Source organism: Oncorhynchus gorbuscha, linkage group LG05, assembly GCF_021184085.1.
Source record: "Oncorhynchus gorbuscha isolate QuinsamMale2020 ecotype Even-year linkage group LG05, OgorEven_v1.0, whole genome shotgun sequence".
In the NCBI taxonomy this organism is placed as follows: domain Eukaryota; kingdom Metazoa; phylum Chordata; class Actinopteri; order Salmoniformes; family Salmonidae; genus Oncorhynchus; species Oncorhynchus gorbuscha.
Genome location: NC_060177.1, coordinates 2,265,275 through 2,289,115, shown reverse-complemented (window position 1 = coordinate 2,289,115; position 23,841 = coordinate 2,265,275). Strand labels below are relative to the sequence as shown.

Genomic DNA, 23,841 nt, shown 5'->3' with positions numbered 1-23,841 from the left:
ACATGGAAATAAAATGAACCTATAGAACTGGAAGGTTCTGAGAGATATTGACAGTTTGGCTAGAAGTTCTGAGAGATATTGACAGTTTGGCTAGAAGGTTCTGAGAGATATTGACAGTTTGGCTAGAAGGTTCTGAAAGATATTAACAGTTTGGCTAGAAGGTTCTGAGAGATATTGACAGTTTGGCTAGAAGGTTCTGAAAGATATTGACAGTTTGGCTAGAAGGTTCTGAGAGATATTGACAGTTTGGCTAGAAGGTTCTGAGAGATATTGACAGTTTGGCTACAAGGTTCTGAGAGATATTGACAGTTTGGCTAGAAGGTTCTGAGACATATTGACAGTTTGGCTACAAGGTTCTGAGAGATATTGACAGTTTGGCTAGAAGGTTCTGAGAGATATTGACAGTTTGGCTAGAAGGTTCTGAGAGATATTGACAGTTTGGCTAGAAGGTTCTGAAAGATATTGACAGTTTGCCAAACCTGCTTTATAATTTGACAACGACAATCCATTGTTACCCAGCCCTCCATTTGTCTCCAGTCTCTCACACAGGGCTGGAAGGCCCGTTGGCCCCAGTTCTCAGTCCACGGACTGTATGGAGAGTTCAGCAAACAGCTTTCAATACAGAGATTGTCAATCCCCTTGTTCTGATTGGGGCAGTAAAGGACACCATGTTGATTCCAACAGTCCAGTATTTTACCTCCCTCCAACCCGGCTGGTCGTTAGATTGGGGCAGTAAAGGACACCATGTTGATTCCAACAGTCCAATATTTTACCTCCCTCCAACCCGGCTGGTCGTTAGATTGTGGCAGTAAAGGACACCATGTTGATTCCAACAGTCCAGTATCCCTCCCTCCAACCCAGCATCAGTCAGTACCCTGTTGAGTCAGTCAGTCAGCCCCTAGACGAGCAGTCACACATGCCCTGGCAGAGACACTGGCAGAACCCGTAGACCAGACACACAGTCAGACTGGACGGTACCAGGCTCACACAGACTATACCCAGCGTCACCCTCTGGATCACCAGCAGGTAGATGCCCAGAGGCAGGGACCCGAAGTAGAACAGCCCCAGGAGCCACACCAGGATCCGGGGGACGTGCGAACACATCTTGGACAGGGCTTCCTGAACCTCCTGCCCGTTGGAGCCCACGGAGATAGAGTCCAGGCTGTGCTCTGTGTAGTGGTCTGAGCTGCCCAGGCCCCCGGGCCCCGTGTCCCTCTGTACCTCCATGATAGTGATCACCAGGCAGTTGGAGGAGTGGTGCGAGGGGGAGGTGGAGGACAGGCTCTCGGGGGTGAGGGTCACCTCTTGGTCGGAGCTCCAGGACTTATCCCTGACAGCCAGGCAGGATATGACGTTGGAGTCGTCGGGGAGGCCCGACACCTCGTATTCGTTGACCTCTGTTTCGTGTCGGCAGAAGGGGCAGGAAATGCAGCCCAAGACGTCCCCCCGTGTCCAGGATCTTGTTGAGGCAGCGGGCACACACCCGGTGGAGGCAGTCCAGGATCTTGGGCCTGCGGTTGTGGACATTGTAACGCTGATAACAGATCTTACACTCCAGCTCGTCTGTGATTGGTGGGGTCGGGCTCAGGGTGGGGGTGGTGAAAGGGGTGACGGTGGAGGGGGGGCATCTCATCCGGGTCAGGTTGAGGAACACTCATCATGGACGCATGCTCTGAGGAAGAGAGGGAGAGAGAGATGGATGGAGGGAGAGAGAGAGAGAGAGGGGGAGGGAGGGTGAGTGAGTGGGAGGAGAGGAAGAGGGAGATGGATGGAAGGGAGAGAGAGAGAGAGAAGTTAGGTAATTTCTTTACACCTTATGGTACATTTTCAATTTCATTAAAAAGGTCAAAGGTCCTCGAGACATTTAGAATAATTTCACAATTTCAAAAACTATTCATGACAATGAATTTCTCAATATCATGGCAAGTACATGTGATGGTGAATGCGTACTAAAAGATTTACAACAAGTGTCATGTTTCTGATGTGGTCTGATGAAACCTGTTGACCCTACCTCTATCAGGACTAGAACAACACACCAGACTGTTGTTGACCTCTATCAGGACTAGAACAACACACCAGACTGTTGTTGACCTCTATCAGGACTAGAACAACACACCAGACTGTTGACCTCTGACCCACACCAGACTACCTCTATCAGGACTAGAACAACACACCAGACTGTTGTTGACCTCTATCAGGACTAGAACAACACACCAGACTGTTGTTGACCTCTATCAGGACTAGAACAACACACCAGACTGTTGTTGACCTCTATCAGGACTAGAACAACACACCAGACTGTTGTTGACCTCTATCAGGACTAGAACAACACACCAGACTGTTGTTGACCTCTATCAGGACTAGAACAACACACCAGACTGTTGTTGACCCTACCTCTATCAGGACTAGAACAACACACCAGACTGTTGTTGACCTCTATCAGGACTAGAACAACACACCAGACTGTTGTTGACCTCTATCAGGACTAGAACAACACACCAGACTGTTGTTGACCTCTATCAGGACTAGAACAACACACCAGACTGTTGTTGACCTCTATCAGGACTAGAACAACACACCAGACTGTTGTTGACCTCTATCAGGACTAGAACAACACACCAGACTGTTGTTGACCCTACCTATCAGGACTAGAACAACACACCAGACTGTTGTTGACCTCTATCAGGACTAGAACAACACACCAGACTGTTGTTGACCTCTATCAGGACTAGAACAACACACCAGACTGTTGTTGACCCTACCTCTATCAGGACTAGAACAAGACACCAGACTGTTGTTGACCTCTATCAGGACTAGAACAACACACCAGACTGTTGTTGACCTCTATCAGGACTAGAACAACACACCAGACTGTTGTTGACCTCTATCAGGACTAGAACAACACACAGACTGTTGTTGACCTCTATCAGGACTAGAACAACACACCAGACTGTTGTTGACCTCTATCAGGACTAGAACAACACACCAGACTGTTGTTGACCTCTATCAGGACTAGAACAACACACCAGACTGTTGTTGACCTCTATCAGGACTAGAACAACACACCAGACTGTTGTTGACCTCTATCAGGACTAGAACAACACACCAGACTGTTGTTGACCTCTACCAGGACTAGAACAACACACCAGACTGTTGTTGACCCTACCTCTATCAGGACTAGAACAACACATCTATCAGGACTAGAACAACACACCAGACTGTTGTTGACCTCTATCAGGACTAGAACAACACACCAGACTGTTGTTGACCTCTATCAGGACTAGAACAACACACCAGACTGTTGTTGACCCTACCTCTATCAGGTCTAGAACAAGACACCAGACTGTTGTTGACCTCTATCAGGACTAGAACAACACACCAGACTGTTGTTGACCTCTATCAGGACTAGAACAACACACCAGACTGTTGTTGACCTCTATCAGGACTAGAACAACACATCAGACTGTTGTTGACCTCTATCAGGACTAGAACAACACACCAGACTGTTGTTGACCTCTATCAGGACTAGAACAACACATCAGACTGTTGTTGACCTCTATCAGGACTAGAACAACACACCAGACTGTTGTTGACCTCTATCAGGACTAGAACAACACACCAGACTGTTGTTGACCTCTATCAGGACTAGAACAACACACCAGACTGTTGTTGACCCTACCTCTATCAGGACTAGAACAACACATCAGACTGTTGTTGACCCTACCTCAGAACAACACATCAGACTGTTGTTATCAGGACTAGAACAACACACCAGACTGTTGTTGACCTCTATCAGGACTAGAACAACACACCAGACTGTTGTTGACCTCTATCAGGACTAGAACAACACACCAGACTGTTGTTGACCTCTATCAGGACTAGAACAACACACCAGACTGTTGTTGACCTCTACCAGGACTAGAACAACACACCAGACTGTTGTTGACCCTACCTCTATCAGGACTAGAACAACACATCAGACTGTTGTTGACCTCTATCAGGACTAGAACAACACACCAGACTGTTGTTGACCTCTATCAGGACTAGAACAACACACCAGACTGTTGTTGACCTGACCCACACCAGACTCTCTATCAGGACTAGAACAACACACCAGACTGTTGTTGACCTCTATCAGGACTAGAACAACACACCAGACTGTTGTTGACCTCTATCAGGACCTCAGACTACCTCAGGACTAGAACAACACACCAGACTGTTGTTGACCTCTATCAGGACTAGAACAACACACCAGACTGTTGTTGACCTCTATCAGGACTAGAACAACACACCAGACTGTTGTTGACCTCTATCAGGACTAGAACAACACACCAGACTGTTGTTGACCTCTATCAGGACTAGAACAACACACCAGACTGTTGTTGACCCTACCTCTATCAGGACTAGAACAACACACCAGACTGTTGTTGACCTCTATCAGGACTAGAACAACACACCAGACTGTTGTTGACCTCTATCAGGACTAGAACAACACACCAGACTGTTGTTGACCAACACACCAGACTGTCTATCTAGGACTAGAACAACACACCAGACTGTTGTTGACCTCTATCAGGACTAGGACAACACACCAGACTGTTGTTGACCTCTATCAGGACTAGAACAACACACCAGACTGTTGTTGACCTCTATCAGGACTAGAACAACACATCAGACTGTTGTTGACCTCTATCAGGACTAGAACAACACACCAGACTGTTGTTGACCTCTATCAGGACTAGAACAACACACCAGACTGTTGTTGACCTCTATCAGGACTAGAACAACACACCAGACTGTTGTTGACCCTACCTCTATCAGGACTAGAACAACACACCAGACTGTTGTTGACCTCTATCAGGACTAGAACAACACACCAGACTGTTGTTGACCTCTATCAGGACTAGAACAACACACCAGACTTTTGTTGACCTCTATCAGGACTAGAACAACACACCAGACTGTTGTTGACCTCTATCAGGACTAGAACAACACACCAGACTTTTGTTGACCTCTATCAGGACTAGAACAACACACCAGACTTTTGTTGACCTCTATCAGGACTAGAACAACACACCAGACTGTTGTTGACCCTACCTCTATCAGGACTAGAACAACACACCAGACTTTTGTTGACCTCTATCAGGACTAGAACAACACACCAGACTGTTGTTGACCTCTATCAGGACTAGAACAACACACCAGACTGTTGTTGACCTCTATCAGGACTAGAACAACACATCAGACTGTTGTTGACCCTACCTCTATCAGGACTAGAACAACACACCAGACTGTTGTTGACCTCTATCAGGACTAGAACAACACACCAGACTGTTGTTGACCCTACCTCTATCAGGACTAGAACAACACATCAGACTGTTGTTGACCTCTATCAGGACTAGAACAACACACCAGACTGTTGTTGACCCTACCTCTACCAGGACTAGAACAACACACCAGACTGTTGTTGACCTCTATCAGGACTAGTACAACACACCAGACTGTTGTTGACCTCTATCAGGACTAGTACAACACACCAGACTGTTGTTGACCTCTATCAGGACTAGAACAACACATCAGACTGTTGTTGACCTCTATCAGGACTAGAACAACACACCAGACTGTTGTTGACCTCTATCAGGACTAGAACAACACACCAGACTGTTGTTGACCTCTATCAGGACTAGAACAACACACCAGACTGTTGTTGACCTCTATCAGGACTAGAACAACACACCAGACTGTTGTTGACCCTACCTCTATCAGGACTAGAACAACACACCAGACTGTTGTTGACCTCTATCAGGACTAGAACAACACACCAGACTGTTGTTGACCTCTATCAGGACTAGAACAACACACCAGACTGTTGTTGACCCTACCTCTATCAGGACTAGAACAACACACCAGACTGTTGTTGACCTCTATCAGGACTAGAACAACACACCAGACTGTTGTTGACCTCTATCAGGACTAGAACAACACACCAGACTGTTGTTGACCTCTATCAGGACTAGAACAACACACCAGACTGTTGTTGACCTCTATCAGGACTAGAACAACACACCAGACTGTTGTTGACCTCTATCAGGACTAGAACAACACACCAGACTGTTGTTGACCTCTATCAGGACTAGAACAACACACCAGACTGTTGTTGACCTCTATCAGGACTAGAACAACACACCAGACTGTTGTTGACCCTACCTCTATCAGGACTAGAACAACACACCAGACTGTTGTTGACCCTACCTCTATCAGGACTAGAACAACACACCAGACTGTTGTTGACCTCTATCAGGACTAGAACAACACATCAGACTGTTGTTGACCTCTATCAGGACTAGAACAACACACCAGACTGTTGTTGACCCTACCTCTATCAGGACTAGAACAACACACCAGACTGTTGTTGACCTCTATCAGGACTAGAACAACACACCAGACTGTTGTTGACCTCTATCAGGACTAGAACAACACACCAGACTGTTGTTGACCTCTATCAGGACTAGAACAACACACCAGACTATTGTTGACCTCTATCAGGACTAGAACAACACACCAGACTGTTGTTGACCCTACCTCTATCTGGACTAGAACAACACACCAGACTGTTGTTGACCTCTATCAGGACTAGAACAACACACCAGACTGTTGTTGACCCTACCTCTATCAGGACTAGAACAACACACCAGACTGTTGTTGACCTCTATCAGGACTAGAACAACACACCAGACTGTTGTTGACCTCTATCAGGACTAGAACAACACACCAGACTGTTGTTGACCTCTATCAGGACTAGAACAACACACCAGACTGTTGTTGACCTCTATCAGGACTAGAACAACACACCAGACTGTTGTTGACCTCTATCAGGACTAGAACAACACACCAGACTGTTGTTGACCTCTATCAGGACTAGAACAACACACCAGACTGTTGTTGACCCTACCTCTATCAGGACTAGAACAACACACCAGACTGTTGTTGACCCTACCTCTATCAGGACTAGAACAACACATCAGACTGTTGTTGACCTCTATCAGGACTAGAACAACACACCAGACTGTTGTTGACCTCTATCAGGACTAGAACAACACACCAGACTGTTGTTGACCTCTATCAGGACTAGAACAACACACCAGACTGTTGTTGACCTCTATCAGGACTAGAACAACACACCAGACTGTTGTTGACCTCTATCAGGACTAGAACAACACACCAGACTGTTGTTGACCTCTATCAGGACTAGAACAACACACCAGACTGTTGTTGACCTCTATCAGGACTAGAACAACACACCAGACTGTTGTTGACCTCTATCAGGACTAGAACAACACACCAGACTGTTGTTGACCTCTATCAGGACTAGAACAACACACCAGACTGTTGTTGACCTCTATCAGGACTAGAACAAGACTAACTCTGTTCTGCAGCCTCTATCTCTACTAAAGGTCCCTGTCTCCTCATGTCTCTGTCTCTGTTCTGCAGCCTCTATCTCTACTAAAGGTCCCTGTCTCCTCATGTCTCTGTCTCTGTTCTGCAGCCTCTATCTCTACTAAAGGTCCCTGTCTCCTCATGTCTCTGTCTCTGTTCTGCAGCCTCTATCTCTACTAAAGGTCCCTGTCTCCTCATGTCTCTGTCTCTGTTCTGCAGCCTCTATCTCTACTAAAGGTCCCTGTCTCCTCATGTCTCTGTCTCTGTTCTGCAGCCTCTATCTCTACTAAAGGTCCCTGTCTCCTCATGTCTCTGTCTCTGTTCTGCAGCCTCTATCTCTACTAAAGGTCCCTGTCTCCTCATGTCTCTGTCTCTGTTCTGCAGCCTCTATCTCTACTAAAGGTCCCTGTCTCCTCATGTCTCTGTCTCTGTTCTGCAGCCTCTATCTCTACTAAAGGTCCCTGTCTCTTCATGTCTCCGTCTCTGTTCTGCAGCCTCTATCTCTACTAAAGGTCCCTGTCTCTGTTCTGCAGCCTCTATCTCTACTAAAGGTCTCTGTCTCTGTTCTGCAGCCTCTATCTCTACTAAAGGTCCCTGTCTCCTCATGTCTCTGTCTCTGTTCTGCAGCCTCTATCTCTACTAAAGGTCCCTGTCTCCTCATGTCTCTGTCTCTGTTCTGCAGCCTCTATCTCTACTAAAGGTCCCTGTCTCCTCATGTCTCTGTCTCTGTTCTGCAGCCTCTATCTCTACTAAAGGTCCCTGTCTCCTCATTTCTCTGTCTCTGTTCTGCAGCCTCTATCTCTACTAAAGGTCCCTGTCTCCTCATGTCTCTGTCTCTGTTCTGCAGCCTCTATCTCTACTAAAGGTCCCTGTCTCCTCATGTCTCTGTCTCTGTTCTGCAGCCTCTATCTCTACTAAAGGTCCCTGTCTCTGTTCTGCAGCCTCTATCTCTACTAAAGGTCCCTGTCTCCTCATGTCTCTGTCTCTGTTCTGCAGCCTCTATCTCTACTAAAGGTCCCTGTCTCCTCATGTCTCTGTCTCTGTTCTGCAGCCTCTATCTCTACTAAAGGTCCCTGTCTCCTCATGTCTCTGTCTCTGTTCTGCAGCCTCTATCTCTACTAAAGGTCCCTGTCTCCTCATGTCTCTGTCTCTGTTCTGCAGCCTCTATCTCTACTAAAGGTCCCTGTCTCCTCATGTCTCTGTCTCTGTTCTGCAGCCTCTATCTCTACTAAAGGTCCCTGTCTCCTCATGTCTCTGTCTCTGTTCTGCAGCCTCTATCTCTACTAAAGGTCCCTGTCTCCTCATGTCTGAGCTGTTCAGTGTGTTCTTCATAATGTGGTCGATCAGAAGGCAGGCTGTGTCTGTTTCTACTCAGAGAGATAACATAGTGACTTCTCCACGTAGAGGTTATTCACTGTCTGTTTCTACTCAGAGAGATAACGTAGTGACTTCTCCACGTAGAGGTTATTCACTGTGTCTGTTTCTACTCAGAGAGATAACGTAATGACTTCTCCACGTAGAGGTTATTCACTGTCTGTTTCTACTCAGAGAGATAACGTAGAGGTTATTCACTGTGTCTGTTTCTACTCAGAGAGATAACGTAATGACTTCTCCACGTAGAGGTTATTCACTGTCTGTTTCTACTCAGAGAGATAACGTAGAGGTTATTCACTGTCTGTTTCTACTCAGAGAGATAACGTAGTGACTTCTCCACGTAGAGGTTATTCACTGTGTCTGTTTCTACTCAGAGAGATAACGTAGTGACTTCTCCACGTAGAGGTTATTCACTGTGTCTGTTTCTACTCAGAGAGATAACGTAGTGACTTCTCCACATAGAGGTTATTCACTGTGTCTGTTTCTATTCAGAGAGATAACGTAATGACTTCTCCACGTAGAGGTTATTCACTATCTGTTTCTACTCAGAGAGATAACGTAATGACTTCTCCACATAGAGGTTATTCACTGTGTCTGTTTCTACTCAGAGAGATAACGTAATTACTTTAGCCTGGCTGACTGTTCAGAGACGGGTTAGCCTGGCTGACTGACTACTCAGTGTGGCTGACTGTTTAGAGACGGGTTAGTGTGGCTGACTGCTCAGAGACGGGTTAGCCTGGCTGACTGTTTAGAGACGGGTTAGTGTGGCTGACTGCTCAGAGACGGGTTAGTGTGGCTGACTGCTCAGAGACGGGTTAGCCTGGCTGACTGTTCAGAGACGGGTTAGCGTGGCTGACTGTTCAGAGACGGATTAGCCTGGCTGACTGCTCAGAGACAGGTTAGCCTGGCTGACTGACTGCTCAGTGTGGCTGATTGTTCATAGACGGGTTAGCCTGGCTGACTGACTGTTCAGAGAAGGGTTAGTGTGGCTGACTGCTCAGAGACGGGTTAGCCTGGCTGACTGCTCAGAGACGGGTTAGCCTGGCTGACTGACTGCTCAGTGTGGCTGACTGTTCAGAGACGGGTTACCCTGGCTGACTGACTGCTCAGTGTGGCTGACTACTCAGAGACTGGTTACCCTGGCTGACTGACTGCTCAGTGTGGCTGACTACTCAGAGACTGGTTACCCTGGCTGACTGACTGCTCAATGTGGCTGACTACTCAGAGATGGGTTACCCTGGCTGACTGACTGCTCAGTGTGGCTGACTACTCAGAGACTGGTTACCCTGGCTGACTGACTGCTCAGTGTGGCTGACTACTCAGAGACGGGTTACCCTATGGTGAAGCCCATTGGTGGAGAGTGGACTGTAGCCATGGACAGGTGTTTTATTTATGGGTAGATTGCTATTTCTGTCGTGAGTTTATTTTTGGACTCTAGTCTGTGCATTATTAAATCCAGTCAAATCCAACTGTGCCTTCTATACACACCAGGAGAGAGATGGAGATAGAGAAGATGGGTTAGAGGGAGAGAGATGAAGGAGGGATAAGGGGATGGGAGAGATGGAGAGAGAGAAGAGGGGTTAGAGGGAGAGAGATGAAGGAGGGATAAGGGGATGGGAGAGATGGAGAGAGAGAAGAGGGGTTAGAGGGAGAGAGATGAAGGAGGGATAAGGGGATGGGAGAGATGGAGAGAGAAGAGGGGTTAGAGGGAGAGAGATGAAGGAGGGATAAGGGGATGGGAGAGATGGAGAGAGAGAAGAGGGGTTAGAGCGAGAGAGATGAAGGAGGGATAAGGGGATGGGAGAGATGGAGAGAGAAGAGGGGTTAGAGGGAGAGAGATGAAGGAGGGATAAGGGGATGGGAGAGATGGAGAGAGAGAAGAGGGGTTAGAGGGAGAGAGATGAAGGAGGGATAAGGGGATGGGAGAGATGGAGAGAGAAGAGGGGTTAGAGGGAGAGAGATGAAGGAGGGATAAGGGGATGGGAGAGATGGAGAGAGAAGAGGGGTTAGAGGGAGAGAGATGAAGGAGGGATAAGGGGATGGGAGAGATGGAGAGAGAGAAGAGGGGTTAGAGGGAGAGAGATGAAGGAGGGATAAGGGGATGGGAGAGATGGAGAGAGAGAAGAGGGGTTAGAGGGAGAGAGATGAAGGAGGGATAAGGGGATGGGAGAGATGGAGAGAGAGAAGAGGGGTTAGAGGGAGAGAGATGAAGGAGGGATAAGGGGATGGGAGAGATGGAGAGAGAGAAGAGGGGTTAGAGGGAGAGAGATGAAGGAGGGATAAGGGGATGGGAGAGATGGAGAGAGAAGAGGGGTTAGAGGGAGAGAGAAAAGAGGGGTTAGAGGGAGAGAGAGGGAGAGAGAGAAGAGGGGTTAGAGGGAGAGAGATGAAGGAGGGATAAGGGGATGGGAGAGATGGAGAGAGAGAAGATGGGTTAGAGGGAGAGAGAAAAGAGGGGTTAGAGGGAGAGAGATGAAAGGGATGTGAGAGATGGAGAGAGAGAAGAGGGGATAGAGGGAGAGAGATGGAGAGAGAGAGAAGAGGGGTTAGAGGGAGAGAGATGGAGAGAGAGAGAAGAGGGGTTAGAGGGAGAGAGATGAAAGGGATGTGAGAGATGGAGATGGAGAAGAGGGGATAGAGGGAGAGAGATGGAGAGAGAGAAGAGGGGTTAGAGGGAAAGAGATGAAGGGAATGTGAGAGATGGAGATGGAGAAGAGGGGATAGAGGGAGAGAGATGGAGAGAGAGAAGAGGGGTTAGAGGGAAAGAGATGAATGAGGGAGAAGGGGGGAGAGGTGGATGAGAGATTGTGTGTTGAGGAAGAGAGATCGCATAGCAGGCAGTAGAACATTGGAGGTAATACTGTTATTATTGAAGATTATTTATAGGAGTTGAAAAAATAATCCGGTCTGATCGTAAAGGATAATGTCTGCTAGGACCTATTTTATCATATGAGCAGTACATTCAGACAACATCGAAGGGTGAGGGGCCTCCAATGTGTTTTAATAGACCGGGTCTTTTTACTGCCCCGCCCCTCTGCTTCCTGGCTGAAAGGTTAATTGTTGATTTGCACAGCAGCAGCTCTGCTCTCTCCTCTGCTGTCTCTCTGTGGAAGAGGACCGACTGACACCCTAGAGGTGGCTGTCTCTCTGTGGAAGAGGACCGACTGACACCCTAGAGGTGGCTGTCTCTCTGTGGAAGAGGACCGACTGACACCCTAGAGGTGGCTGTCTCTCTGTGGAAGAGGACCGACTGACACCCTAGAGGGAGGGAGCGGTGGCTGTCTGTCTGTGGAAGAGGACCGACTGACACCCTAAAGGGAGGCAGAGGACCGACTGACACCCTAGAGGTGGCTGTCTCTCTGTGGAAGAGGACCGACTGACACCCTAGAGGTGGCTGTCTCTCTGTGGAAGAGGACCGACTGACACCCTAGAGGTGGCTGTCTCTCTGTGGAAGAGGACCGACTGACACCCTAGAGGGAGGAAGAGGACCGACTGACACCCTAGAGGGAGGAAGAGGACCGACTGACACCCTGGAGGGAGGAAGAGGACCGACTGACACCCTAGACGGAGGAAGAGGACCGACTGACACCCTAGAGGGAGGAAGAGGACCGACTGACACCCTAGAGGGAGGAAGAGGACCGACTGACACCCTAGAGGTGGCGGTCTCTCTGTGGAAGAGGACCGACTGACACCCTAAAGGATAATGTCTGCTAGGACCTATTTTATCATATGAGCAGTACATTCAGACAACATCGAAGGGTGAGGGGCCTCCAATGTGTTTTAATAGACCGGGTCTTTTTACTGCCCCGTCCCTCTGCTTCCTGGCTGAAAGGTTAATTGTTGATTTGCACAGCAGCAGCTCTGCTCTCTCCTCTGCTGTCTCTCTGTGGAAGAGGACCGACTGACACCCTAGAGGTGGCTGTCTCTCTGTGGAAGAGGACCGACTGACACCCTAGAGGTGGCTGTCTCTCTGAGGAAGAGGACCGACTGACACCCTAGAGGTGGCTGTCTCTCTGAGGAAGAGGACCGACTGACACCCTAGAGGGAGGGAGCGGTGGCTGTCTGTCTGTGGAAGAGGACCGACTGACACCCTAGAGGGAGGCAGAGGACCGACTGACACCCTAGAGGTGGCTGTCTCTCTGTGGAAGAGGACCGACTGACACCCTAGAGGTGGCTGTCTCTCTGAGGAAGAGGACCGACTGACACCCTAGAGGTGGTTGTCTCTCTGTGGAAGAGGACCGACTGACACCCTAGAGGTGGCTGTCTCTCTGAGGAAGAGGACCGACTGACACCCTAGAGGTGGCTGTCTCTCTGAGGAAGAGGACCGACTGACACCCTAGAGGGAGGGAGCGGTGGCTGTCTGTCTGTGGAAGAGGACCGACTGACACCCTAGAGGGAGGCAGAGGACCGACTGACACCCTAGAGGTGGCTGTCTCTCTGTGGAAGAGGACCGACTGACACCCTAGAGGTGGCTGTCTCTCTGTGGAAGAGGACCGACTGACACCCTAAAGGGAGAAAGAGGACCGACTGACACCCTAGAGGTGGCTGTCTCTCTGTGGAAGAGGACCGACTGACACCCTAGAGGTGGCTGTCTCTCTGTGGAAGAGGACCGACTGATACCCTAGAGGTGGCTGTCTCTCTGTGGAAGAGGACCGACTGACACCCTAGAGGGAGGAAGAGGACCGACTGACACCCTAGAGGGAGGAAGAGGACCGACTGACACCCTAGACGGAGGAAGAGGACCGACTGACACCCTAGAGGGAGGAAGAGGACCGACTGACACCCTAGAGGGAGGAAGAGGACCGACTGACACCCTAGACGGAGGAAGAGGACCGACTGACACCCTAGAGGGAGGAAGAGGACCGACTGACACCCTAGAGGGAGGAAGAGGACCGACTGACACCCTAGAGGTGGCGGTCTCTCTGTGGAAGAGGACCGACTGACACCCTAAAGGATAATGTCTGCTAGGACCTATTTTATCATATGAGCAGTACATTTAGACAACATCGAAGGGTGAGGGGCCTCCAATGTGTTTTAATAGACCGGGTCTTTTTACTGCCCCGTCCCTCTGCTTCCTGGCTGAAAGGTTAATTGTTGATTTGCACAGCAGCAGCTCTGCTCTCTCCTCTGCTGTCTCTCTGTGGAAGAGGACCGACTGACACCCTAGAGGTGGCTGTCTCTCTGTGGAAGAGGACCGACTGACACCCTAGAGGTGGCTGTCTCTCTGAGGAAGAGGACCGACTGACACCCTAGAGGTGGCTGTCTCTCTGAGGAAGAGGACCGACTGACACCCTAGAGGTGGCTGTCTCTCTGAGGAAGAGGACCGACTGACACCCTAGAGGGAGGGAGCGGTGGCTGTCTGTCTGTGGAAGAGGACCGACTGACACCCTAGAGGGAGGCAGAGGACCGACTGACACCCTAGAGGTGGCTGTCTCTCTGTGGAAGAGGACCGACTGACACCCTAGAGGTGGCTGTCTCTCTGAGGAAGAGGACCGACTGACACCCTAGAGGGAGGGAGCGGTGGCTGTCTGTCTGTGGAAGAGGACCGACTGACACCCTAGAGGGAGGCAGAGGACCGACTGACACCCTAGAGGTGGCTGTCTCTCTGTGGAAGAGGACCGACTGACACCCTAGAGGTGGCTGTCTCTCTGTGGAAGAGGACCGACTGACACCCTAGAGGTGGCTGTCTCTCTGTGGAAGAGGACCGACTGACACCCTAGAGGTGGCTGTCTCTCTGTGGAAGAGGACCGACTGACACCCTAAAGGGAGGAAGAGGACCGACTGACACCCTAGAGGTGGCTGTCTCTCTGTGGAAGAGGACCGACTGACACCTTAGAGGTGCCTGTCTCTCTGTGGAAGAGGACCGACTGATACCCTAGAGGTGGCTGTCTCTCTGTGGAAGAGGACCGACTGACACCCTAGAGGGAGGAAGAGGACCGACTGACACCCTAGAAGGAGGAAGCGGTGGCTGTCTCTCTGAGGAAGAGGACCGACTGACACCCTAGACGGAGGAAGAGGACCGACTGACACCCTAGAGGGAGGAAGAGGACCGACTGACACCCTAGAGGGAGGAAGAGGACCGACTGACACCCTAGAGGGAGGAAGCGGTGGCTGTCTCTCTGAGGACCGACTGACACCCTAGAGGGAGGAAGAGGACCGACTGACACCCTAGAGGTGGCTGTCTCTCTGTGGAAGAGGACCGACTGACACCCTAGAGGGAGGAAGAGGACCGACTGACACCCTAGAGGTGGCTGTTTCTCTGGAAGAGGACCGACTGACACCCTAGAGGTGGCTGTCTCTCTGTGGAAGAGGACCGACTGACACCCTAGAGGGAGGGAGAGGACCGACTGACACCCTGGAGGTGGCTGTCTCTCTGTGGAAGAGGACCGACTGACACCCTAGAGGTGGCTGTCTCTCTGTGGAAGAGGACCGACTGACACCCTAGAGAGAGGGAGCGATGGTTGTCTCTCTGAGGACCGACTGACACCCTAGAGGTGGCTGTCTCTCTGTGGAAGAGGACCGACTGACACCCTAGAGAGAGGGAGCGGTGGTTGTCTCTCTGAGGACCGACTGACACCCTGGAGGTGGCTGTCTCTCTGTGGAAGAGGACCGACTGACACCCTAGAGGTGGCTGTCTCTCTGTGGAAGAGGACCGACTGACACCCTAGAGGTGGCTGTCTCTCTGTGGAAGAGGACCGACTGACACCCTAGAGGTGGCTGTCTCTCTGAGGAAGAGGACCGACTGACACCCTAGAGGGAGGAAGAGGACCGACTGACACCCTAGAGGTGGCTGTCTCTCTGAGGACCGACTGACACCCTAAAGGGAGGGAGCGGTGGCTGTCTCTCTGTGCTAATGAGCTGTTGTCACTTGGAGAGAGAGAGAGAAGGAGGGAGAGAGATGGAGAGAAACCTTTGCTTTCAATCCCCCTAAGTAGCAGTAGGGGAAACACCCTGTGCATGGTTTACTGTTTCAGACATTTCCCTGGCTATGTAGTCAAGTAACCATAGTAACACACCAATAGGTTTTGCCAACATGCAACTTCCCCCAACATGTCTCTGTTATCCCTAAATGCAGGTGGGAGGATTCCTTGTTTCCTGCTCATTACCTTCTGATTACGAGGAATCTTCCAACCGGGATTTCTGTTAAAAAAAACGTAGTACATTTACATTTAAGTCATTTAGCAGACGCTCTTATCCAGAGCGACTTACAAATTGGTGCATTCACCTTATGACATCCAGTGGAACAGTCACTTTACAATAGTGCATCTAAATCTTAAAGGGGGGTGAGAGGGATTACTTATCCTATCCTAGGTATTCCTTAAAGAGGTGGGGTTTCAGGTGTCTCCGGAAGGTGGTGATTGACTCCGCTGTCCTGGCGTCGTGAGGGAGTTTGTTCCACCATTGGGGGCCAGAGCAGCGAACAGTTTTGACTGGGCTGAGCGGGAGCTGTACTTCCTCAGTGGTAGGGAGGCGAGCAGGCCAGAGGTGGATGAACGCAGTGCCCTTGTTTGGGTGTAGGGCCTGATCAGAGCCTGGAGGTACTGAGGTGCCGTTCCCCTCACAGCTCCGTAGGCAAGCACCATGGTCTTGTAGCACATAATCACATCACTGCTGCTACTGCTGCTGTTCCCACACTGTCTGACGCTCAGCCCTGCTTCACTCAGCCCTGCTTCACTCAGCCCTGCTTCACTCACCCCCGTCTGGGGGACAGTGGATGAAGTTTATAAATGCCTGGCTGGGCTGGGGGACAGTGGATGAAGTTTATGAATGCCTGGCTGGGCTGCTGGACAGTGGATGAAGTTTATAAATGCCTGGCTGGGCTGGGGGACAGTGGATAATGTTTATGAATGCCTGGCTGGGCTGTGGGACAGTGGATGAAGTTTATAAATGCCTGGCTGGGCTGTGGGACAGTGGATGAAGTTTATGAATGCCTGGCTGGGCTGGGGACAGTGGATGAAGTTTATGAATGCCTGGCTGGGCTGCTGGACAGTGGATTAAGTTTATAAATGCCTGGCTGGGCTGTGGGACAGTGGATGAAGTTTATAAATGCCTGGCTGGGCTGTGGGACAGTGGATGAAGTTTGTAAATGCCTGACTTTGTTGGGGGACAGTGGATAAAGTTGATTTGTACCTGAGGTGGGCTGCTGGACAGTGGATGAAGTTTATGAATGCCTGGCTGGGCTGTGGGACAGTGGATGAAGTTTGTAAATGCCTGACTTTGTTGGGGGACAGTGGATAAAGTTGATTTGTACCTGAGGTGGGCTGCTGGACAGTGGATGAAGTTTATGAATGCCCGGTTTGGCTGTGGGACAGTGGATGAAGTTTATGAATGCCTGGCTGGGCTGTGGGACAGTGGATACATTTTATGAATGACTGGCTGGGCTGGGGACAGTGGATAAAGTTTATGAATGTCTGGCTGGGCTGAGGACAGTGGATGAAGTTAATGAATGGCTGGCTGGGGACAGTGGATGAAGTTTATGAATGCCTGGCTGGGCTGTGGGACAGTGGATGAAGTTTGTAAATGCCTGACTTTGTTGGGGGACAGTGGATAAAGTTGATTTGTACCTGAGGTGGGCTGCTGGACAGTGGATGAAGTTTATGAATGCCCGGTTTGGCTGTGGGACAGTGGATGAAGTTTATGAATGCCTGGCTGGGCTGTGGGACAGTGGATACATTTTATGAATGCCTGGCTGGGCTGGGGACAGTGGATAAAGTTTATGAATGTCTGGCTGGGCTGAGGACAGTGGATGAAGTTAATGAATGGCTGGCTGGGGACAGTGGATGAAGTTAATGAATGCCTGGCTGGGCTGCTGGACAGTGCTCTCACACACAGACACACTAACACACATACTGAGACAAACACACTACCTAACACATTAGAAGTTAAAACAAGTACCCCTCTCTCTCCCTTCCCCAAATCCTTACCTTCCCTGCAGTAGGTCCAGTGTCTGGGTACTCCAGTGGTCCAGTGTCTGGGTACTCCAGTGGTCCAGTGTCTGGGTACTCCAGTGGTCCAGTGTCTGTGGGTACTCCAGTGGTCCAGTGTCTGGGTACTCCAGTGGTCCAGTGTCTGGGTACTCCAGTGGTCCAGTGTCTGGGTACTCCAGTGGTCCAGTGTCTGGGTACTCCAGTGGTCCAGTGTCTGGGTACTCCAGTGGTCCAGTGTCTGAGTACTCCAGTGTTCCAGTGTCTGGGTACTCCAGTGGTCCAGTGTCTGAGTACTTAATAGCCTGAGTTATCCTATGCTCCTCAAGGTGCTGGTAGTAGTGGTGGTGCTAAATGTCCGTTCTGTGGTGGAGCCATCCCCCTGACAGGGTCTCCTCTCTCTCACAGGGAGCCGGCAGTCTAACCGTCTCCTCCCTCTCTTTTCCCTCCAGGAGCAGGCAGCGGTCTGACTCTCTCCTCCTCCCCCTCCAGCCGTCTAAGCGTCTCTCTCCTCCTCTCCCTCTCTCTCTCTCTCTCTCTCTCTCTCTCTCTCTCTCTCTCTCTCTCTCCAGGAGCAGGCAGCGGTCTGACTGTCTCCTCTTCTCCCCCTCCAGGTGTACAAGAAGCAGGCAGCCTGCAGCCTGGGGGTTCTGGGCCAGAGGCTGGTGGAGCAGGAGGAGGACTTTGCAGGGAGGGCAGCCTCCTACCAGACAGAAATACAGCACCTCCAGAGGCTTCTACGAGACAAACAGCACGACCTGGACGGAGTGCTGCAGCAGAAAAGGTACCAGCCAGGGAAACAGGCAGACAGTCACAGAACCAGGCAGCCAGCCAGGCAGCTACTCAGCCAGGGAAACAGGCAGACAGTCAGAGAACCAGGCAGCCAGCCAGGCAGCTACTCAGCCAGGGAAACAGGCAGACAGTCAGAGAACCAGGCAGCCAGCCAGGCAGCTACTCAGCCAGGGAAACAGGCAGACAGTCAGAGAACCAGGCAGCTACTCAGCCAGGGAAACAGGCAGGCAGAGAGACAGTAGCCGAGTCACACACAGGCAGGAGTAGTGAGCAGGCAGGCAGCCGAGTCACTAGCAACGCAAACCAATGACAGGCCCCCGGAGGGAACGCAGGGTGGGGAGGAGGAGGAGTCAGCAAGCACTTCTGCCTGGGCAAGACAGAACAGCTGCAGACTGTTTCTCTGTCTCTCTCTCTGTGTCTCTCTCTGTTGTTCTCTCTCTCTCTAGGTGTTATGCTCTCTCTTTCTCTGTCACTCTCCCTCTCTGTGTCTCTCTCTGTTGTTCTCTCTCTCTCTAGGTGTTACGCTCTCTCTTTCTCTGTCTCTCACAGTCACTCTCCCTCTCTGTGTCTCTCTCTCTCTCTGTTGTTCTCTTAATGCTGTTCTCTCGCTGTTGCTCTCTTAATGCTGTTCTCTCTGTTCTCTTCTCTCTCTGATGTCCTCAATTGTCTTTCTTTGTTCTCTTAATGCTGCTCTCCCTCTCCTTTCTCTCTCTTTCTCTGATGTCTCTCAATTCTCTTTCTTTCTCTCTCTCTCTCTCTCTCTCTGCTCTCTCTCTCTCTCTCTCTCTCTCTCTCTCTCTCTCTCTCTCTCTCTCTCTCTCTCTCTCTCTCTCTCTCTCTCTCTCTCTCTCTCTCTCTCTCTCTCTCTCTCTCTCTCTCTCTCTCTCTCTCTCTCTCTCTCTCTCTCTCTCTCTCTCTCTCTCTCTCTCTCTCTCTCTCTCTCTCTCTCTCTCTTCTCTCTCTCTCTCTCTCCACTTTTCATCCCCTTTCTCTCTCTTTCTCTGTATCTCTCTCTCTCCTTTAGTTCATGCTATTCTAACAGTATATTTGGGCAATTCTGAGAGCATTCAATCATATTGTGAATGTCGTTTTGTCTTGATCAATTTCTCCCTGAGATGAAGTTGCCCTGTCTGTCTGTGATTGTTTGTCCGTCTATCAAGTCGGTCAAGCTGTCTGCCTGTCCATCAAATCAAATCAAATCAAATGTATTTATATAGCCCTTCGTACATCAGCTGATATCTCAAAGGGCTGTACAGAAACCCAGCCTAAAACCCCAAACAGCAAGCAATGCAGGTGTAGAAGCACGGTGGCTAGGAAAACGGTCAGGAAGAAACCTATTTAGGAACAAGCTAGGAAAAACTCCCAAGATAGAAAATGGCCAAAACCTAGGAAGAAACCTATTTAGGAACAAGGCTATGAGGGGTGGCCAGTCCTCTTCTGGCTGTGCCGGGTGGAGATTATAACAGAACATGGCCAAGATGTTCAAATGTTCATAAATGACCAGCATAGTCCAATAATAATAATCACAGGCAGAACAGTTGAAACTGGAGCAGCAGCACGGCCAGGTGGACTGGGGACAGCAAGGAGTCATCATGTCAGGTAGTCCTGGGGCATGGTCCTTGGGCTCAGGTCCTCTGAGAGAGAGAAAGAAAGAAGGAGAGAATTAGAGAACGCACACTTAGATTCACACAGGACACCAAATAGGACAGGAGAAGTACTCCAGATATAACAAACTGACCCAAGCCCCCCGACACAAACTACTGCAGCATAAATGCTGGAGGCTGAGACAGGAGGGGTCAGGAGACACTGTGGCCCCATCCGAGGACACCCCCCGGACAGGGCCAAACAGGAAGGATATAACCCCACCCACTTTGCCAAAGCACAGCCCCCACACCACTAGAGGGATATCTTCAACCACCAACTTACCATCCTGAGACAAGGCTGAGTATAGCCCACAAATATCTCCGCCATGGCACAACCCAAGGGGGGGGGGGCGCCAACCCAGACAGGATGACCACATCAGTGAATCAACCCACTCAGGTGACGCACCCCTTCCAGGGACGGCATGAGAGAGCCCCAGTAAGCCAGTGACTCAGCCCCTGTAATAGGGTTAGAGGCAGAGAATCCCAGTGGAAAGAGGGGAACCGGCCAGGCAGAGACAGCAAGGGCGGTTCGTTGCTCCAGAGCCTTTCCGTTCACCCTCCCACTCCTGGGCCAGACTACACTCAATCATATGACCCACTGAAGAGATGACTCTTCAGTAAAGACTTAAAGGTTGAGACCGAGTTTCCGTCTCTGACATGGGTAGGCAGACCGTTCCATAAAAATGGAGCTCTATTGGAGAAAGCCCTGCCTCCAGCTGTTTGCTTAGAAATTCTAGGGACAATTAGGAGGCCTGCGTCTTGTGACCGTAGCATACGTGTAGGTATGTACGGCAGGACCAAATCAGAGAGATAGGTAGGAGCAAGCCCATGTAATGCTTTGTAGGTTAGCAGTAAAACCTTGAAATCAGCCCTTGCTTTGACAGGAAGCCAGTGTAGAGAGGCTAGCACTGGAGTAATATGATCAAATTTTTTGGTTCTAGTCAGGATTCAAGCAGCCGTATTTAGCACTAACTGAAGTTTATTTAGTGCTTTATCCGGGTAGCCGGAAAGTAGAGCATTGCAGTAGTCTAACCTAGAAGTGACGAAAGCATGGATGAATTTTTCTGCATCATTTTTGGACAGAAGGTTTCTGATTTTTGCAATGTTACGTAGATGGAAAAAAGCTATCCTTGAAATGGTCTTGATATGTTCTTCAAAAGAGAGATCAGGGTCCAGAGTAACGCCGAGGTCCTTCACAGTTTTATTTGAGACGACTGTACAACCATTAAGATTAATTGTCAGATTCAACAGAAGATCTCTTTGTTTCTTGGGACCTAAAACAAGCATCTCTGTTTTGTCCGAGTTTAAAAGTAGAAAGTTTGCAGCCATCCACTTCCTTATGTCTGAAACACATGCTTCTAGCGAGGGCAATTTTGGGGCTTCACCATGTTTCATTGAAATGTACAGCTGTGTGTCATCCGCATAGCAGTGAAAGTTAACATTATGTTTTCGAATAACATCCCCAAGAGGTAGAATATATAGTGAAAACAATAGTGGTCCTAAAACGGAACCTTGAGGAACACCGAAATTTACAGTTGATTTGTCAGAGGACAAACCATCCACAGAGACAAACTGATATCTTTCCGACAGATAAGATCTAAACCAGGCCAGAACATGTCCGTGTAGACCAATTTGGGTTTCCAATCTCTCCAAAAGAATGTGGTGATCGATGGTATCAAAAGCAGCACTAAGGTCTAGGAGCACGAGGACAGATGCAGAGCCTCGGTCCAATGCCATTAAAATGTAATTTACCACCTTCACAAGTGCAGTCTCAGTGCTATGATGGGGTCTAAAACCAGACTGAAGCATTTCGTATACATTATTTGTCTTCAGGCAGGCAGTGAGTTGCTGCGCAACAGCCTTTTCTAAAATATTTGAGAGGAATGGAAGATTCGATATAGGCCGATAGTTTTTTATATTTTCTGGGTCAAGGTTTGGCTTTTTCAAGAGAGGCTTTATTACTGCCACTTTTAGTGAGTTTGGTACACATCCGGTGGATAGAGAGCCATTTATTATGTTCAACATAGGAGGGCCTTCCTATTCCTCCCTCACAGCCAGACTGGATCAATAGGCCTTCCTATTCCTCCCTCTCAGCCAGACTGGATCAATAGGCCTTCCTATTCCTCCCTCACAGCCAGACTGGATCTTAACAATAGGCCTTCCTATTCCTCCCTCACAGCCAGACTGGATCTTATCAATAGGCCTTCCTATTCCCTCTCCCTCACAGCCAGACTGGATCAATAGGCCTTCCTATTCCTCCCTCACAGCCAGACTGGATCTTAACAATAGGCCTTCCTATTCCTCCCTCACAGCCAGACTGGATCAATAGGCCTTCCTATTCCTCCCTCACAGCCAGACTGGATCAATAGGCCTTCCTATTCCTCCCTCTCAGCCAGACTGGATCAATAGGCCTTCCTATTCCTCCCTCACAGCCAGACTGGATCAATAGGCCTTCCTATTCCTCCCTCACAGCCAGACTGGATCAATAGGCCTTCCTATTCCTCCCTCACAGCCAGACTGGATCAATAGGCCTTCCTATTCCTCCCTCACAGCCAGACTGGATCAATAGGCCTTCCTATTCCTCCCTCACAGCCAGACTGGATCAATAGGCCTTCCTATTCCTCCCTCACAGCCAGACTGGATCAATAGGCCTTCCTATTCCTCCCTCAGCCAGACTGGATCAATAGGCCTTCCTATTCCTCCTCCAGCAAAAGGGTACCAATTCCAATGGGTTACACCAACAGCAGCAAGGGCATAGGGGTTTTTCAGCCTCGTTTTCAGCAGCTCAGTCCACTCTCAAAAAGCCTGGAGTTTCACCCCAGGATGAGGGATGAGGGAGAGGAGGAAAGGATGAGGGAGAGGAGGAAAGGATGAGGGAGAGGAGGAAAGGAGGAGGAGAAGGAGTGCGGAGGGGGGGAAAGGAGTGGGGGAAAGGAGTGAAGGAGGGAGAGGAAAGGGAAAGAAGGAGGGAGGGGATCAGGGAGGGAAGGAGACACACATCCTGGATCAGTGGCAGCTGGTGAAATGGAGAGGCTCCTGGTTGTGCAACAAGAAAACACTATTTGTGACAAGTCCTTCTTTAGTGCACTACTATTGACCAAGGGGAAATGCACCCTATTCCCTATGTAGTGCACTACTATTGACCAAGGGGAAATGCACCCTATTCCCTATGTAGTGCACTACTATTGACCAAGGGGAAATGCACCCTATTCCCTATGTAGTGCACTACTATTGACCAAGGGGAAATGCACCCTATTCCCTATGTAGTGCACTACTATTGACCAAGGGGAAATGCACCCTATTCCCTATGTAGTGCACTACTATTGACCAAGGGGAAATGCACCCTATTCCCTATGTAGTGCACTACTATTGACCAAGGGGAAATGCACCTATTCCCTATGTAGTGCACTACTATTGACCAAGGGGAAATGCACCCTATTCCCTATGTAGTGCACTACTATTGACCAAGGGGAAATGCACCCTATTCCCTATGTAGTGCACTACTATTGACCAAGGGGAAATGCACCCTATTCCCTATGTAGTGCACTACTATTGACCAAGGGGAAATGCACCCTATTCCCTATGTAGTGCACTACTATTGACCAAGGGGAAATGCACCCTATTCCCTATGTAGTGCACTACTATTGACCAAGGGGAAATGCACCTATTCC

The 23,841-nt window shown here is 49.8% G+C and overlaps 1 protein-coding gene and 1 pseudogene across 1 annotated transcript in view; one reads left to right on the top strand and one right to left on the bottom strand.

The window, feature by feature from the left end:
• LOC124035365 (centrosomal protein of 89 kDa-like) overlaps positions 1–23,841 on the top strand; it is a 223,430-nt gene that overhangs the window by 197,102 nt on the left and 2,487 nt on the right. The window contains 1 exon segment of the mRNA XM_046348827.1: positions 18,350–18,519. Coding sequence (XP_046204783.1) covers positions 18,350–18,519 — 170 coding nt within the window.
• LOC124034976 lies at positions 371–1,633 on the bottom strand (annotated as a pseudogene).